At 35.0% G+C, this 17,121-nt stretch overlaps 1 protein-coding gene across 3 annotated transcripts in view; it reads right to left on the bottom strand.

Moving 5' to 3' along the window:
• Positions 1–9: 9 nt before the first annotated feature.
• Positions 10–17,121, bottom strand: part of LOC140991430 (autophagy-related protein 18b) — a 27,369-nt gene continuing 10,257 nt past the window's right edge. Inside the window, exons 5-11 of one of the 3 annotated variants that reach the window (XM_073461379.1) lie at positions 15,273–15,364; positions 14,277–14,389; positions 13,494–13,613; positions 6,674–6,819; positions 6,238–6,351; positions 936–998; positions 10–312 (exon numbers count right to left, since the gene is read on the bottom strand). In XM_073461379.1, the coding sequence (XP_073317480.1) occupies positions 174–312; positions 936–998; positions 6,238–6,351; positions 6,674–6,819; positions 13,494–13,613; positions 14,277–14,389; positions 15,273–15,364 (787 nt within the window). In that variant the 3' untranslated portion in view covers positions 10–173. Of the gene's footprint in view, positions 313–935; positions 1,013–6,237; positions 6,352–6,673; positions 6,820–13,493; positions 13,614–14,276; positions 14,390–15,272; positions 15,365–17,121 lie in introns of all 3 variants that reach the window. The other 2 variants (XR_012177909.1, XM_073461380.1) reach the window with 2 other exon arrangements.

The raw sequence follows: 17,121 nt of genomic DNA, 5'->3' as shown, positions 1-17,121 counted from the left end.
TATTCCAACACTTGTGTAATAACATATCTGCATTAAAAAGATATTCCTTCAGAAAACGTAATAAATAATTTACCAGAGTCTCTAATTCACCTTCTAAATATTTATATATTAATTTAAATTCACATGATAACACATTGAATATTCAAGCCAAACTGCCATTTGGATATTTTGTATTAAGTGGAGGATTTTTCTGCAACTGCTGTCAAAAGATTTAGCTCGTGTTCCAAGCTCCATGCAGCTTCATTCTTGTGGTTTACTCTCAGCCCATATTCTTGAAAATACCCGCTGAAAGAAATAACCGATACAGTGGCCCTAAAATCAAACACAAACCTTCATTACATATTCAAAATTCTCATGAATGTCTTTAATGTTTTGTTTGCATTTTACATACTTGAATAGATTCTTTTACGGTACATGATTGATGTCTACCAATGTATCTTATGACTCGAGACACTTACGTAGATAATAAATGTTATGGAACATATGAGAGGCATAATGTTCTGTCATACTTTAATCTGGTTTATGTATGTCAAACTCTTCAGTTATACAAGGGTTATTATATCTTTAACGAAATAGGCTGGATGTTCTCCACATGTCTATTTAAGTTAAATTACTAGTTGAAATATAGTCAGTGGCATTAACAACACAGGAGAAACATCTAGTGGAATATGAGGTGGAAGCGGATTATACCTAAAAGCTGACACACTTGGGTGGCATGTTCTGCTATGCTAACCGGATGTTTGCGAGTGTCATATGACTTAAAAAATGCAATCAAAACATTCTAAATATTTAAGGATACGTGAGGAATATCCAATTAATGTATCAGAAAACTACACCAATACCTGAGAAGATTACATTTGGTGTTTCAGCACATGCATCAAGACAGACAATAAAGATGGAACAAAGTGGGTCAAGTGAAATTGGTCTCAGATTACCTCAAAGCCACTGGTTCGGACATTGATGTATTGGCTTTGTCCGTCTTTCGAATCACGGTTTGACTGTAAACAAGCACCTAAAGATTCATTATGCTTAAAGAGAGAGATAATCATGAAAAGTCACCTTCATTCTAATCTTTGAGCAGAAAGTACATAATTATGATCATGATGTTATGATATAGATGGTCCGCCAACTAACAAGGGCCTCTGAAGAAGTTTTGATGCATTTGGCCCATTTCAAGAAGCTTGTCGTGATGGACAGGTCATGTAGGCAATATTTTTTAACAGTAAGCTTCCACAAAAAGCAATATCGCCAAAACGTTGCCAGCTAAAACGGAAAAACAGCATTAACTACTGAGATAATCGTATTTTCCCACCAGAAACTACATAGGAATTTTTTTCAGCAAACTGCAGTAAAGGACAATTTATTTTCAATAAATGTAGTTCTGTCTAATGACCCAGGTATCTTATTTCTTCTGCTACAAATTCACAATTCCGAGTAATATTTGTTGCCTATGGTTTTAAGTCTTCCAAAATTATAGATCACTAAACAGGTAGCACCAGAATTATCTACATTTCAATTTTCACCCTGCAGTAAAACCTTTAGCAAGACCATGGTTTTTTATAATTGTGTTAGATGTTCAAAGTCGGATGAATGAAGTTCTTGGGAGTTGTATATATGGACGTTGACAACTTTCCCATATTGAGCTAATTTTTGGAGTGAAGTTAAGCCCAATCCATAAGCTTAAATGGTATTATAGCTCAGACCCACCATTATGTGTTGGACTCTCCTCATGAGTCATCCATTCATGTCTTGTAAACTTCAAGTTCCGAGAGGTGTGTCAGATGTTCACATCGGCTGAATGAAATTCTTGGGAGTTGTATACGGAGTTGGACAATCCTGCTCCGTTGAGCTAGCTTTTGATATGAAGTCAGACTCAAGTCCATAATCTTACATAAGGAACCAGAGAAGAACAGAGTTTTATTGAAGTCAATAACTTGCTTTTACAACCGACCAACTCTCATATATATAGAACTCTACAGCCTGCAATATTTCAATAATCTAGGACTCGTATTAGACCTAGGACTCTAATTAGCTTACCATAAATCATATGAGGATCTATTTACATTCAAATGTATATTTATCCTAACAATATTTTCAACGCTGCCCCTCAAGCTGAATTGTACGGACTGAACATTCCTAGCATGTGCACAAATTTATCGAACACAGGTTTGAACAGTCACTTTGTCAGAATATCTGTTGTTTGCTCCGCTGTTGGTAGATAAACCATGCAGATTGTTCCTTCATCAATTTTCTCCTTTATAAAGTGGCGATCTACTTCAACATGTTTAATTCTATCATGATTTATTGGGTTGTGGGAAATATTGAGTGCAGTCTTGTTGTCATAAAACATCTTTATGGGCTGCCCCGTAGACATCTTAAGCTCTTCAAGCATTTTTTTTCAACCACAATACTTCACATACACCGTGTGTAACTGACCTCAGCTAAGCTTCAGCGCTACTTCTGGCCACCACCGGTTGTTTTTTGCTTTTCCAAGTCACTAAGTTTCCCCAAACAAAAGAGCAATACGCAGAGGTGGATCTTTGTCATCTATAGATCATGTCCAATTAGCATCGGAGAAAATAACAATGCTTCTCTATCTGTTTTCTTAAAAAATAATCCTTTTCCAAGAGTTCCTTTTAGGTATCTTAGCAGCATCCATGTGTTCTTTTAGGGGGACATGCATGAATTGACTCAAACAACTGAGCAGGAAAGCAATATCAGGTCTTGTGTGCGATTTTTCCCACCAGACGTTGGTATCTCCCTTTCTCAACTGGCCTTCCACCTTTATTTTCTCTCAGTTTTACATTTCGATCCATTGGTGTATCAATTGGTTTACACCCCCTAGCATCCCAGTTTCTTTCAGCAAGTCTATCACATATTTTCTTTGAGATAATGAAATTCCAATTTTATTTCTTGCCACTTCCATCCCAAGGAAATACCTCAGATTTCCAAGTCCTTCATTTCGAACTCACCTGCAAGTTTTCCTTTAATCTGCCTCAACCAATTATAATCACCACCTGTGAGATTGATATCATCGACACAGACAATGACGATTGTTTTTTACCTTCCTTCTGTCTATAGAATAAGGCGTGGTCTGTATGGACCTGTGTATACCCAAGTCGTCGGGCTGCTTTGGCAACCCTTTCGAATCAACCTCATGGAGATTGTTTAAGGCCATAAAATGACTTCAACCTACACCATACCTTTTTCGCTCTCTTGATCGAACCCTGGAGTTAAATCCACTTACACTTCTTCCTCAAGGTCTCCATTTAAAAAGCGTTCTTCACATCCAATTGGTAAAAAGGCCAATCCAGATTTGCTGCCAAAGATAACAACACCCTGTCTGTGTTAATTTTTGCAACAAGAGCGAACATTTCTTGATAGTGAATGCCGTAGGTTTGAGTGTACCCTTTTGCAACTAGTCTTGCCTTGTATCGTTCAATCAATCCATCTACAACATATTTTACCGTAAAGACCCACATACACCCCACGGGAACTTTTCTTAGGTCTCTGAACAATCTTCCAAGTTCCATTTCTGTCAAGTGCTCGTAACTCGTCTAAGACAGCTTTTTTCCACTTCGAGTCTACCCATGCTTCATGTATTGTACTCCCTACTCGGCTTTGGAAAGATTAGAGACTAGTGTTTGAACAGAGGCTGATAAATGTTCCTACACAACAAACTTGGCTACTGGATGCTTGGTACATGACTGTATCCCCTTGCACAAGGCCACTGGCAGATCAAGATCACACAAAGGTGGGTGTCTAAGGTAATTTCCGTTCCAGAGTCCGAGTTGGCAGCTTCACAGTCTGGTTCTATTACCTCTGTTTGATATAACTTTAGGGAATAATGAAAGGAAACGGCTGAAGGATTCCTCCCCCTGCCCAAGACTTCCCGTTGATGCTGGAGTGAGGGCCTTACACGGTGTGTAAAGGAGACTCAGGTATAGGCACAAAATCAGAGTAGATGGGTGAGTATCAGGTGGTGCAGATGTGGTGGGTGGAAGAGAAAGCGTGGTAAAAGTTTTATTTCCAGGGTAAAAATCAGAAAGGCATTGCAAAGGAGATTTAAAGTTTAACACTCGAGATGGTACTCTGTTAATCAAAAAACATGATGCGAGGACCGCATAACCCCAAAAATACTTAAGGTACATGTGAAGTAAACAAAAGTGCTCGTGCAACTTCCAAAAGCTGGCGATTTTTTGTTCTGAAATTCCATTTCGTTGCGGGGGTGTTGACACACGAACTTTGATGAATAAGACCTTTTTCATTCAAAATTTTTGAGTATGGAGTTGAAATATTCGGTTCCATTGTCAGAATGTTGACATTAAATTGAGTTATGATCATGGAGAAAAAAATTGAAATACAGTTGGCTTCAGATTTTTCTTTCAAAAGGTGCACCCAACAAACACGAGTGTGATCATCAATAGAAGAAATAAACCAACGCTTATCCATGTCAGTACGAACTCTGAAAGGACCCCAAATATCACAATGAATTAATGAAAAAGGTTTTGAAGGTCTATACAAACTGACTGGAAAAGAGACATGAGATTGCTTTGCTGATTGACATATCTCGCAGTGAAACACATAATCAAAGAAGGAAATATATGCTTCAAGTATCCAGAACTTGGATGCCCCAATCTATGATGCAAGAGAATGATTTGTTGTTTTCTGGAATCAGAATAATGGCTCTCAACAAGGTTGCTCATGGAAGTCTCTTCATCGAGATAATAGAATCCAGAAACTGATTTAGCACCTCCAATCTTCCTCCGCGAGCACCCGGTCCTGAAAAATACACATAGACGGACGAGGTTCTATTCTTGAATTGAAATGAACATAACTTGTATAGGCGGAACGCGCCCTCATAGGAGAGCAGAGGCGCCATCCGTACTAATCTCATCCCAACCAATAAGGCGGGGCTAGTCCCTGGGGATCAAAATTTTCCTTGATCGTTCCCAGGTCTTTTATTTCATTTTTTCGCCGTAGTTAGGTGCTTTACCGTTCAAAAACATTGAACTCAAGAAGCAACCCATACATAAGGAAAAGCCTGAATGAAAGGCTAAGACCATAGCGAAAGTTAACAAGGCAATCCAAATCTTTAGTGATCTTACTGATAGAAAGTAAGTTGCGTGCTAATCTAGGCACATGAAGGACATCCTTGAGAGCAAATGAAGGATTAATTTGCCTATGCCTGCGACAACAGTAAATGACCCATCTGCAATTTTTATTTTGTGGCTGCCAGGACTTGGGTGTAAATTTTCTTTGCTTGTCATCTGGTCCGATTCCTCAGAATCAATAATCCAAGACTCACCTTTGGTAGTAGGATTGCTTAATGCTGCAAATGTGGTACTTTTGTTTGCCATGTTCGAGCTGGAAGATGTTGTACCTGAGAGAAGTTGACGCAACTTCTCGATTTGTTCAGTCGTGTTGTACATATTTCTGCTTATAGTATGCTATGTACGAGCTATGTTTAAATTGTATGAATTTTTATTACGTATTATTTGTTATTCACGGTTTATGCATGTTGAGTCTTTAATACTCACTAGAATTGATCGATGCTGATGATGTTGTTGAGGAGATGGGAGGTGGTGACCAGTGAGCAGGCTCAGACTAGTGGAAGCGCAAACCCGAGGACCTTGTAGTTCACGAGTTTTTTATTATGCACGTTTTAAAACTATTTACTCTGATTTTATGCGTTAGTGATGATGAGGGCAAAACTTTGAAACTTTTTATATTATGTTAGATTTTTTTTTTCAAATGATGGTGGTTGTTTTGATTTGAGATTTTTATGGTGGTGGTATTCAAACAATGAAGTTTTATTATTAACTTTATTTTATGATTCATGGTGACCGTTATTTTATTTTACGAGTTATACTTATAATAAATTAGTTAATAAGAAAATTTTAAATTTTTCCACAAATATTAAAATAGTACTATTTTAAGTAACGGGTCGTCACACTAAGCCTGCAATATTTCCATAATCTAGGACTCATATTAGATCTAGAACTCTAATTAGATTACCATAAATCATATTAGGATCTAATTTACATTCAAATGTATAGTTGTCCATATCTTCAACAATAATACTCTCTTCCAAGAGGGTTGAGATTCCTTGAATTATTAGACAGTTTTTCTCTAATTGCCCCTCGGTATGGCGATACAAGGTGATGCGCTTAGATGGAATTTGAGTAAGTCCGCAACAAGCAAGTAAATGCATAGTTCATGGCTTTAACAAATCACCTTTTGACTCCAGCTGGAAAAGCATGATGAAATACTAGATGATGCGATGGGTCCAAGGCATCACTAACAGAACCAGACATTATATTTTCAAGGAAACTACTCGATTTTTTGCTCCTGAATGTAATAAAAGGTACCAGTAAGTAATTAAACATATGCAGAAGTTGTAAACCATGTTCGAGCAGCCAAAACAAAAATGAAATGAAACATAAGATTGTTACTTAAAACACGTCGAGGGTGTTACAGCGGACTAACCAATAATTTTGTAAGAAACTAAAAAAATATGATTTTTCATGCTTCCTCACTGTATTATTTAAAGAGATAGCAAGAAGCCAGCTTCTTTCTATCAAATTGAAGAAAACAAGGCAGCCAACATCATGATCCTTTTCAAAGATAAGGAGTTGAACAATACTGCAAGAATTTCGTACAAGGCTTTTACCTGTCGTTGAGATCCAAACCCAGAGGGAAGATGTGAAGAGATCCCGAAGAGCTTGTTGCAAGAAGAATATCTGGGCGATCAGCTGATGGCCCAAAAGAAAGAGAAAAGATGGTTGATGGATATGTCCCCCTACGGAAACTGTATGACTGATAAACATAAGACAACTAAGCTCTCGTACAAGAAGAAAATTGAACAGCTAAGGGCAGACCGAAGTCAAGCTTTGATATGATTGCATACTGAGAAAATGAGGGGTCATAATTAATGTTTTGAAACAACAAATTCATCACTCAACCCTGTACAAGTGCCCTAAATCTCAAATGTATCCAATAGCTTATTAGCCGTGGCATGCCCTTATCTACGGCGAAGTTGTCTATCAGTTATAAACAGACTGCTGTCTATCTCATGTAAATCAATAATTCAATTAACTGGAAATGAAAAATAAAATAGAGAGAATAGACTACAAGTTCACTCTTCCATTACCAGGATATTAAATGAAGTTTTGATTTCAGCTACCTCAAAAAATATGACAGACTCGTAAGAACTTCAGTGACAAACCAAACGTTTCAGAGGTCTGGTGCGCACAAATGAACTTGCCCAACAAGTAGGACTAATAGCTTAGAGATTAAACCAACTCTATAAGAAAAGAGTTACAATCAGTAGTTCGGTTTTAGAAGCTTAATGCACATTGTTATTAGTTTCCGAGAAATTATCCTACATTATGTCTGGCAAAATTATTCATGTCTTTTACGGGGACATTGAAATTAATCAATGTAGAATCAGATGAACTCTGGCACAATCGATCAAACAACGTTAAAATCCACTACTACCTAACTCGCAATGTATTAAATCAGGCATATACAAGTACATACATATATTTTAACACAATCTAACACAAATAACAAATGAAAAAGTTATAGGTGTCGATTTTACGTGTTGTATCACATTGTTATGAGTCCATTGCATAGATTTGTTGTGTTATGTCCATTTTTTTTGTGCATTTATTTCATAATTCATGCATACGAGCCACTACTCACTCGAAATCGTTGATTTGTAGGAAAAATTGTGCAAAGTCCAGCTCAAGGAGGCGGAGTGCAAGTTTTGGCAGCAGGAGTTGATCTAGGGCCGCGAAAGGTTATGGCCACAGCACAAATTGAAGAAAACAATTGGCTGAAAACAGAAATTGTCGCGCTGGACTTGCAAAACTTACCGTTCCAGCGCGAGACTGAAGGAAAAAAGAAAAAAAAAAGAACTTGTCAAGTTGGGGCCTGCAAAACTTACCGCCACAGCGCGAAACGATTATGGAAACAAATCTGTGCTGATTTTCTTGGCCAAGAAGGAAGTGATGGACTCTTTGGTAGATATAAAAGAAGAAAAACCTATGGAACGACATAGCACGAGGAGCCACCACTTTCGTAAAAAACGCAGAGGAGAAGAGGGAGAACAAGAGGCCAAGCGGAGAACAAAAACTCCACATAGTGTTTTTTCTTTATCCCAAAAAAATTATGTTTTGATTTTTTTAAGATTGAATTTTATTTTAAGCATACTTGATTATGTTATTGTGTTTATTGCATCTTTGGAGCATGATTAATTTTGAAGTGATTTTATATGTTATAATTGAGACAGGGAGAATATTCTATAGCTTGATAGAATAACATAATTAATGAATCTACAACTTGCATAGACATATGAGGTTGGATACGTGTTGACAGTCATAGATCGAAAATCGAAAGCATAGAATTCCACGGTTCCTTAATGCGACTGCAATTGTTAAATAACACAAGCACACTTGATTACTGCATTTTGTTAACTAGATTAATATATTTCGACATAGTATATTAATAGATTAACAGTGTGTTTGGTTACATAGATTTCATGGAATTTGGTAGGATTTGGAATTAGAAATCTCATTTTGAGTGTTTGGTATGATAGAATTTTAAAAAAGATTGATATTTAGTGGGATTTGGTGGGATCTGATATAACTAAATGAAATCTTAACAAAAATGAAAAGATTTCATGGGATTTGGTAAGATAGAATTTTAAAAAAGGATTGGTATTTAGTGGGATTTAGTGGGATTTGATTTAACTAAATGAAATTTTAACAAAAATGGAAAGTTTTCATGGGATTTGAGTTATACGAACAAAATAATTTATTTTTTTCTTTTCAAAACTAATTAAAATATTATTTTCTCAAAAAACAATACATTTAATTCACATACTTTATCGTACAATTGAAAAAATTATTTCGAAATCATTTAAAATATTTATAGTTTTAAAAATTATGTAAATTCTTTTTTTTTTCTTATGATATTCGATTATTTTTAATATTAAAAAACTAATTTATCATAATTTGATGACTTTATGTCAGTTTTCTTTTGATGAACTTTTTTTATTATTAAAAATTTATGTAATAAAAAATATATATTCCTTATATTTAGAAATCATTTTTCTTATATTAATAAGAAAGAGATTTAAAAATAATAAGTAAAACAATTTTTTTAAATAACAAATAAAATTATTTTTAACTATCAAATCCAATTCTTAAACAACATTAACCAAACGCTACAACAGAATTATATATCCATGGATTTCAAATCCAAATCCAAATCCAATTTTAATTCTTCCAAATATAGTGTAAAGAATCCGGTCAAAAGCATGATTTATGAACTGAAATTTAATCATTCGAGAAGATTTAATGGGTAGGTAAAGCGAAATCCTAACAATTGGTTGTTTATTATTTTGATTTAAATTATTTATATTGTGTTTGTTGAATTATTTTATTTGACTTTCAATTTAGTTTAATAAATTTCACATTTTTGTTTAAGTTAATTAACTAAAGAATTTTGCTTGAAGCAAATTTTTCATATATCAATCTTTGTGGGACAATACTCGTACTAGTTACGTCTATTAAAACTTGACCCGTACATTTGCTGTAATGTCGAGTAAATTGGAGAAATGTAATTGTTCTAAATTATTGTGTTAGAAAAACTCGATCAAGTTTTTGGCTCCCCTGCCGAGGATTGAAATTGACGAATTTTACTTTTCGTTACTTTCTTTAGTTAATTTTTTCTGTTTATTGTACTTCATTCCTGCGCGATCTACCGGTTCCTATTATATTTTTGCACGACTTTTTGTGGTGAAATATTTCGAGATTTTCATCAAAAAGTATTCACAATATTTGCCCGAAAACACGGAGAGTAATTCTACTCAGCGTGAGAGAGATTCAATAATTTAGCAAACACCTCCAAGTATCACGATTGTTCGAACTATTTTTCTTAACAGAATTTTCTCTAACTGTTTGGATGCAATGACAAGAAGATGAATGATCAATGGAGCTCTAGCAACTGGTAGTCCCATATTTAGTCTAGACTAGATGACGATAAGATGATACACTTGTTCAATGATATGACCGATTTTGACTACAATTGGCATTGATATGGAAATTTTATAAACAACAGTTCGATTGTCAAGATGAGGATGAATATAGTTCAGAATTAAGCATGTCTAGACTCGAATTTATGCTGAACAAGTTCATGACATTGATTAAGGAAACTATAGAAGATCATATCAATTCCCTGCGTCGCCTCGACGAGCTAATATCGAATATCATGACAACAATTTCCAAGGATCTCCAAGAACATGAAGTGAATCAAGAAACTCAAATAGTGATCCACCAAGTTTGGCTTGACGACGATGACAATGACTCAAACAACCAAACTCGGGAGAATAATTTGCATCAAAATGAAGATTTAGAGATGTTTGAGCCTTCTCACGTCATTGAGCCTCAGTCGGAAGAAGTTTTGAAAGAGATATCATATGAAGATATACCTCCAATGAAGTTGGAGGACCAATTTCAAAATATTTTGTTATCCGAGAGCCAACATCGGTGTTCTTTTCCCATGTTTATCATTCTTATGGAGTGTTCTTGAGGTGACGAGCTTACGATGCATACATATAGCCAAGCTTGAGGGCACATGGATCCAATTCCCAAACATGGTGTCATATGACACTAACTTTGGGTGTCAGCCACTATTCGATGAATACTTCAGAGGGTCAAGCCGATGACTAAAAATCAGGCGCTACTTTGGGAGGCAACTCAAGCATTTTACTTCATTTTAATTTAATTTGGTTTAGTTAATTTAGTTCTTGCATTGAGTTTGAAATTCGTCACAGCAAAGAAGATAGATGTCCATCTGCAGTCCTCAAAATCTCATCGGCTTAAGATCAATCAGAGGAGTCTTCTCGTTCTTTGAGCTTTTTTTATCTCGTTTTATATTTTGTTAAGTTATATATGTCTTTGTTTGTTGCATTAAGAACAATGTAAAATTTTAGCGTGGAGAGGAGTACTACGTCTCATTCTCATTTTTGTTTTCATGTCTCCTGTGCGTCGAGTAGTGACACATGTTAAAAAAAATAATTATAATAATAAAATTTCATCATCTTGCATCGAGTTATTTGTTAGTCGCGTTAATAATTAGTTCAGGAAGATATTGTGGCGACAAATGACCGATGATGAATATGAATTGATGCCAAGCATACCCTTTGATCTTGGTCACTCCACTAGTTTAGGACATGCACCCTTGTTTTTGAAACATGAAATTTTTTGATGTACGCTGAATCTGACAAAGCACATGTTGTGACTAGTGAATAGTATGAATGATGATGAAGTTTACGAGATGTTTGAGACTTGAGTGGCTTTAGGTGTTTGTGGAACTTGAATGCATATCCTTCTAACCAAATCTTACAAACCAACAACATGAACACAATCTAGGCAATTTTTCGGTAACTTCTGAGATTTTCTGAGCCTACCTAGAAAACATGTAATTTATTGTAACCCCGTTGAGCCTGAAAATCGAGTGGTCTAAACCCCCATTTGAATCATCATTCTTTGCATTTGAGCCGCACAATCCTACTCTTAACAAAAAAATGACAAAAATAACCACACCCAAAGGAGTAGACATGTGAATCATTATTGCACTAATGGAAGATAGTTTCTTGCAAAGAAAAAAAAATTTAAAAAAAGGAGAATGTAAGGAAAGGATGAGCCTTGTAAAAGTTACGAAATTCGATTCCAATAAATTCAACGCTAGAAAAAGAGGGAATGTATGGAGAAGGATATAAGATAAAAAATCTAATTGTGCATAATTCAATATTGATCATTGTACTCCTTTCCTCGTGAACATCTTACATTTTCTTTGGTAGCACACACCTAAGCTACATTACACACAAGAAAAGTCCTGCTGATTTGTGATTGTTGGTCAGTAGGAAGTGGAGAAAGGTTGCATGAGAGGTATGCTTGCACCGAAGTTAATTTTGATTCATTCAATTCAGAAACGTAGAGTGCAAATTTCAATGGTTGCGCGACGACTTGTGTTGTGTTTCGATCTTTCAGAAATATGTCAGAAAATTCGCTGAGGCATGAATATGAGCCACAAAATCGCCACCGACCTGGTTTTTGCTTTTGTCTTTTGTTATGTCTTGTAATTTATTTTGTTTGAGAGCGAGTAAAATGTTGGTATGGGGAGGTTGATAGTTGTCGATTTTACGTATCTTATCATGTTGTTTTGAGTCTGTTGCATGGTTTTGTTGTGTTAAGTCCATATTTTGTTCGTTTGTTTCATAATTCATACATACGGGCCAGTACTAACTCGAAATCGTTGATTTGTAGGAAAAAATTGGAAAGTCAAGCTCAATGAGGCGGAGCTCAAGTTTTGATAGTAGGAGTCATGCTAGGGCCGTGAAAAGTGATGGACACGAGGGAGCCAAGCTCAATGAGGCAGAGCCCCAGTGCGACACGATTATGGAAACGAATTTGTGCGGATTTTCTAGGCCAAGAAGGAAGGAAGTGATGGACTCTTTGGTATATCTAAAAGAAGGAAAACCTAGGGAATGACAAAGAAGGAGGAGCCTCCACTTTCATAAAAAAAACGTAGAGGAGAAGAGGGAGAGCAAGAGGCCAAGCGAAGAACAAGAACTCTGCACAACATTTTCTCTTTTCTATTTGTTGGGATTAAGGGGATCCTACCCCTAAACAATTATGTTTTGATTTTTTTTTAAGATTGAATTTTGTTTTTAAACATACTTTATTATGTTATTGTGTTTATTGCATCTTTAGAGCATGATAAACTTCGAAGTTATTTTATATGCTATAATGAGACCAAAAGGAGATTTTATATCGTGATAGGGAACATAATCCACTGATCTACAACTTACATAGACATATGAGGTGGATACATGTTGATAGTCATAGACTGGAAATCGAATCTAGAGCATTCAAGGTTCGTTAATGCAATTGCAATTGTTAAATAACACAATGAGAATCCGTTACTGCATTTTGTTAATTAAATTAATATAGTTCGACAATATATTGATATATTAAGGAATCCCGTCAAAAACATGACTTATAAATTGAAATTCAATCATCAGAGAAGATTGTGGGTAGGTGAACCGAAATCCTAACAATTGATTGTATAAATTTCACTCTTCGTCCAAGTTAACTAAAGAATTATGCTTGAGGTAAATTTGTCATATATCAATATATGTGGAACGATAATCGTACTTGTTACAGTATATTGAAACCTGACCCATACACTTGTGGTATTATTGAACAAATTGGAGAAATTTAATTGTTATAAATTATTGTGTTAGAAAAGTTAGATCAACAAGAATAAGCATATCAATATCTAAAAAACTCACCCATTATGAATACTTAGTTTATGAACAGATTTGAAATTCCATTAAATTTTATTTATTTTAATATAAAAGAAAATAGAAAAGAAAAGCAATCATGTTATGATGTAAGACTTAATTTTTGCTGCATCACCTTAGTTGCTTCTGAAATCAGATGAACTCTGATTATGGTTCCCTGCTCAGATGCTGTTGCTATATACATCCCATTTGAGGAAAAAGCCAAGGCAGCTAATGGTGAGCGATGGGCATGTATCTGCATTTGTGTTCATCTATTTAAATTTCTTGATCATCCTATGGTACCCATATAAATTAAATTTCACATCAAAGTATTAAATAGTATGCATCAAAACAATCACATTTGAGTAACAATCATGCCCAAGCTTTTCTGTAATGCAAAAATCTATTTCAAACAGGAACGTAGAACAAAGCAACCTAGCTGAGCACCCTCCCGGGGGGGGGGGGGGGGGGGGGGCAAAAAGGAAGATATTAGTTATTGATTGAACTGGTAGATACACATCATTTGCAAAGATTAAGAATTATGCTTTTACTGATATACATTAACCTCATCAAAAATTATGTTTTGTCAGATGAAATGGATGTTGTTCCATGCTAGATCCAAGTTCTGTTTTCTTCGGTCATATTCAATTTATGCTTTTTGTTTAATGTCATAAGATGGCAATTTAGTAAAACGAAGCTGCACTCCTTTGATACATGGCAAATTATATCCAGAGCTCTAAAATCCTTGAACTAAATTAGGTCATGCTCAAAGTAAATCATGAATTATGTAAAGGTCGCAATAAAAGTTCTTTGAGTTCTGAGAATTTATATGGGAGAAAGTCCAGTCTAAATGCAACCACCGATATGATTCGAATATTCGATCTGACAATAAACATAAAATAAAAATTAATGTTCTAACCTCACAGTGTGATTGCAGATCGATAACGTTGTAGACCAACACAGAACCTTTCGTTACACTAGCAGGAAGAGCCAAGTAGGGATTTTCCGAATTCGCAGAAAATGCACAGAGTCCTAATAAACCAAAGAGAATTGAAAGACATTTCCCAAAAATTAAGAGCACAAGTCCCAATATTACAATTTAAATTATTTATTGAAGTAGAAAAACAAATATGACTTGACACAAATATATTAGGTTAATTACTAACCCACTGTTTGGTAAAGCCATATTAAGAAATTTGATAGATTTTGGATGTGTAAATACCATTTCATATGTTTGGTGGAAAGACATTTTAAAATGGAATCAGTATTCAGAAGGATTTAATGGGATTCCGTTAAACTATTAGATATTTTTTCAAAATTTGTTGGATTTGTTGGGAGTTGGAGTGGAAAAAAAAGGACAAAATTATTTTCAAATACTATTAACAATTATCATTATCACCTCTCTCAAATTATTTACAAGTTTTTTCTCATTAAATCATTTACCTTCCTAAAAAAATACTAAAATTCCATAAAACACTATATCCAAAATTTTATAGATAAAACAATGAATTCTACAGTCAATAAAAAGAATATTATAGTTTTTTAAAAATGTTTTATTTTAAAATTATTATAAGATTAATTTAATAAAAGTTTAAAATTCTCAAATTCAAATTTCTTTTTTTCCAAGCAAGAAACTGTAAGAGAATTTTTTAAAATTTTAACCAAACATAAAAATCAGAAGGATTCAAATCCATAGCGAATTCGATAGCCAATTTCATTTTGTTTCCACACACAGCATAAAGCTTCTCACAGAAGATGTAACATGAGAGGGAGGTGTAGTGACAACCGACAAGCTTGGAGAGTTATTAACCATCATACAATGTAATAGAAATCTGAAACATGTTGAAAAAGAAAAAAAAATCAAAATACTGAACAGAGTACTGCTAGAAGCCTCAAGAAATGGTTTCTAACTGACCTTTTAAATTTGGCACCGTATCAATGATGCGCTTGATTTCCAGACTGTTGACATCATAAATATATGCTTGCTCTTGCAATACAACAATCAATCTGCGCGCACAATTTGTTTCGAAACTTGAAGAATATTTTTTCAATGAATAGAAAATATTCCAAATTGTCTAAATACATTGGTTTGCAAGACCTTATTGACAATGACACTGGTGTTTAGTATGCTAAGCTATTGCTTTTAGAAAAACACTAGGTCAGAACTGAGTGCAAGTAAAATATACAGCTATAAATTCGTCACCTCTGCAAATATCAACATGTTTAAAGCTAACATTTCATCATCAGTAGGTCTCTAATTACAATAACGTGCAGCAGAAGCTACACTTACTGAGATTGAGCCCAGATCAGCTCTACGTCACTTAGCTGCTGGTAGGCGTGTCCAGGAGACCTAAAGGTGCTGTAGGATGGTTCTAGGATGGCTGTACGAGGGCTGGTTCAAGGGCTAGAGGCTGTGAGCGAAGGGCATAGTCGCGTATGGAGTGGCTGCGGGTTCTAGGCTGGTTAGGTTCTGTCCAGTAGGGTCCCTAGGGGTCGGTCATGGTCCCAAGGGTCTGGACGGGTTGGCTAAGGGCTAGAATCGAAGGTTGCATGGCAAGGTAAGCTAGGGTTTTCGAAAATAGGGGCAAACTTCAGTAGCTGATCTAGGCTTGATCAAGGGTTCTAAATGGATTGAATTGGGTTGTATAAGGTAAGGTTAGGTGTTGTTAAACTTTGGTTCAAGTTTGGTAAAGTTTCAAGTCAATACGAATTAAAACCGAAATGTACGTCTAAGTTTAAATACGAATTGGGAAATTAGTCAAGGAGCTAAAGTTTACGTCTAAGAAATATTTATGGGTGTTTTTTAAGATTTTATGTTAAGTTTGGATGGATATGGGTCGACGTTTTAATGTCTAAGAATAAATAGGGAAAGTTAGGGTTTCAAGGGCGAAACGATCATTTTACACCTGAAAAATGATATACGTCCTGGCAGTGTCCTCAATGCTGGAATAAAAGTTAAAATATTTATTTCAAATGTTTATAGAATTTTATTATGTAACGTTAATGTTAAAAGACATGATGCATATTTGGTTTAAAAGAAAAATGATTTATATATGCATGAATTTTTATAAGTGATGGAAATATGAAAGGTTGAAGGAGGTGAATTGATTGTAACTAATACGATGATACGATGATACGTAAGGTCAAGGTTCAGTTGACGGGTAAGAGTGTCGCTGATGTCCCCGCCGCCCGGTACCGTGGTTATACGTACATGGATCCATCGACCTACAGCTAATACGAAAGTCATAATTGAGGATCTGAATTCAATAAAAAGGGAAACATATACATGATGAAAGGAAAGAAAAGTATATGATGAAAGAAAAAATGTTTAAATTTATGCATGTTCATGAAAGACTATTTTATTAAAAGTATTTTCACTATTGCTTATAAATGTATATGTAGTACTTGCTATCATGATTAAGGTTTGCTGAGTCAATAGACTCACTAGGTGTGATCAATGCAGGTGAGCATGATATTGATGGAGGACTTGATGGTTGAACTAGCTAGACTGAAGGTGCACACAACTCGAGGACCGTCGCTAGTTTTCCGCAAAAAAATTATGTTTATGATTTAAGTTTATGTTAAAAGATTTTGTGACTTTTATGCTTTGAAGGGATTTTGAGGGATTAGGATGTTTATGCTTTATTTTGAAAAATGTTAAATTTAGGTTTGGTTGATGTTTATAATTTTATGTTTTGAATTACTTTAATTTGGATTTCAAATAATTAGTTAGTGAGTTTATTTTAAATGATGTCCAAATATAT

Source organism: Primulina huaijiensis, chromosome 13 (assembly GCF_012295235.1).
Source record: "Primulina huaijiensis isolate GDHJ02 chromosome 13, ASM1229523v2, whole genome shotgun sequence".
Classification (NCBI taxonomy): Eukaryota; Viridiplantae; Streptophyta; class Magnoliopsida; order Lamiales; family Gesneriaceae; genus Primulina; species Primulina huaijiensis.
Note: the sequence above shows the minus strand (reverse complement) of the source record. Positions and strands in the feature narration are given on the sequence as shown.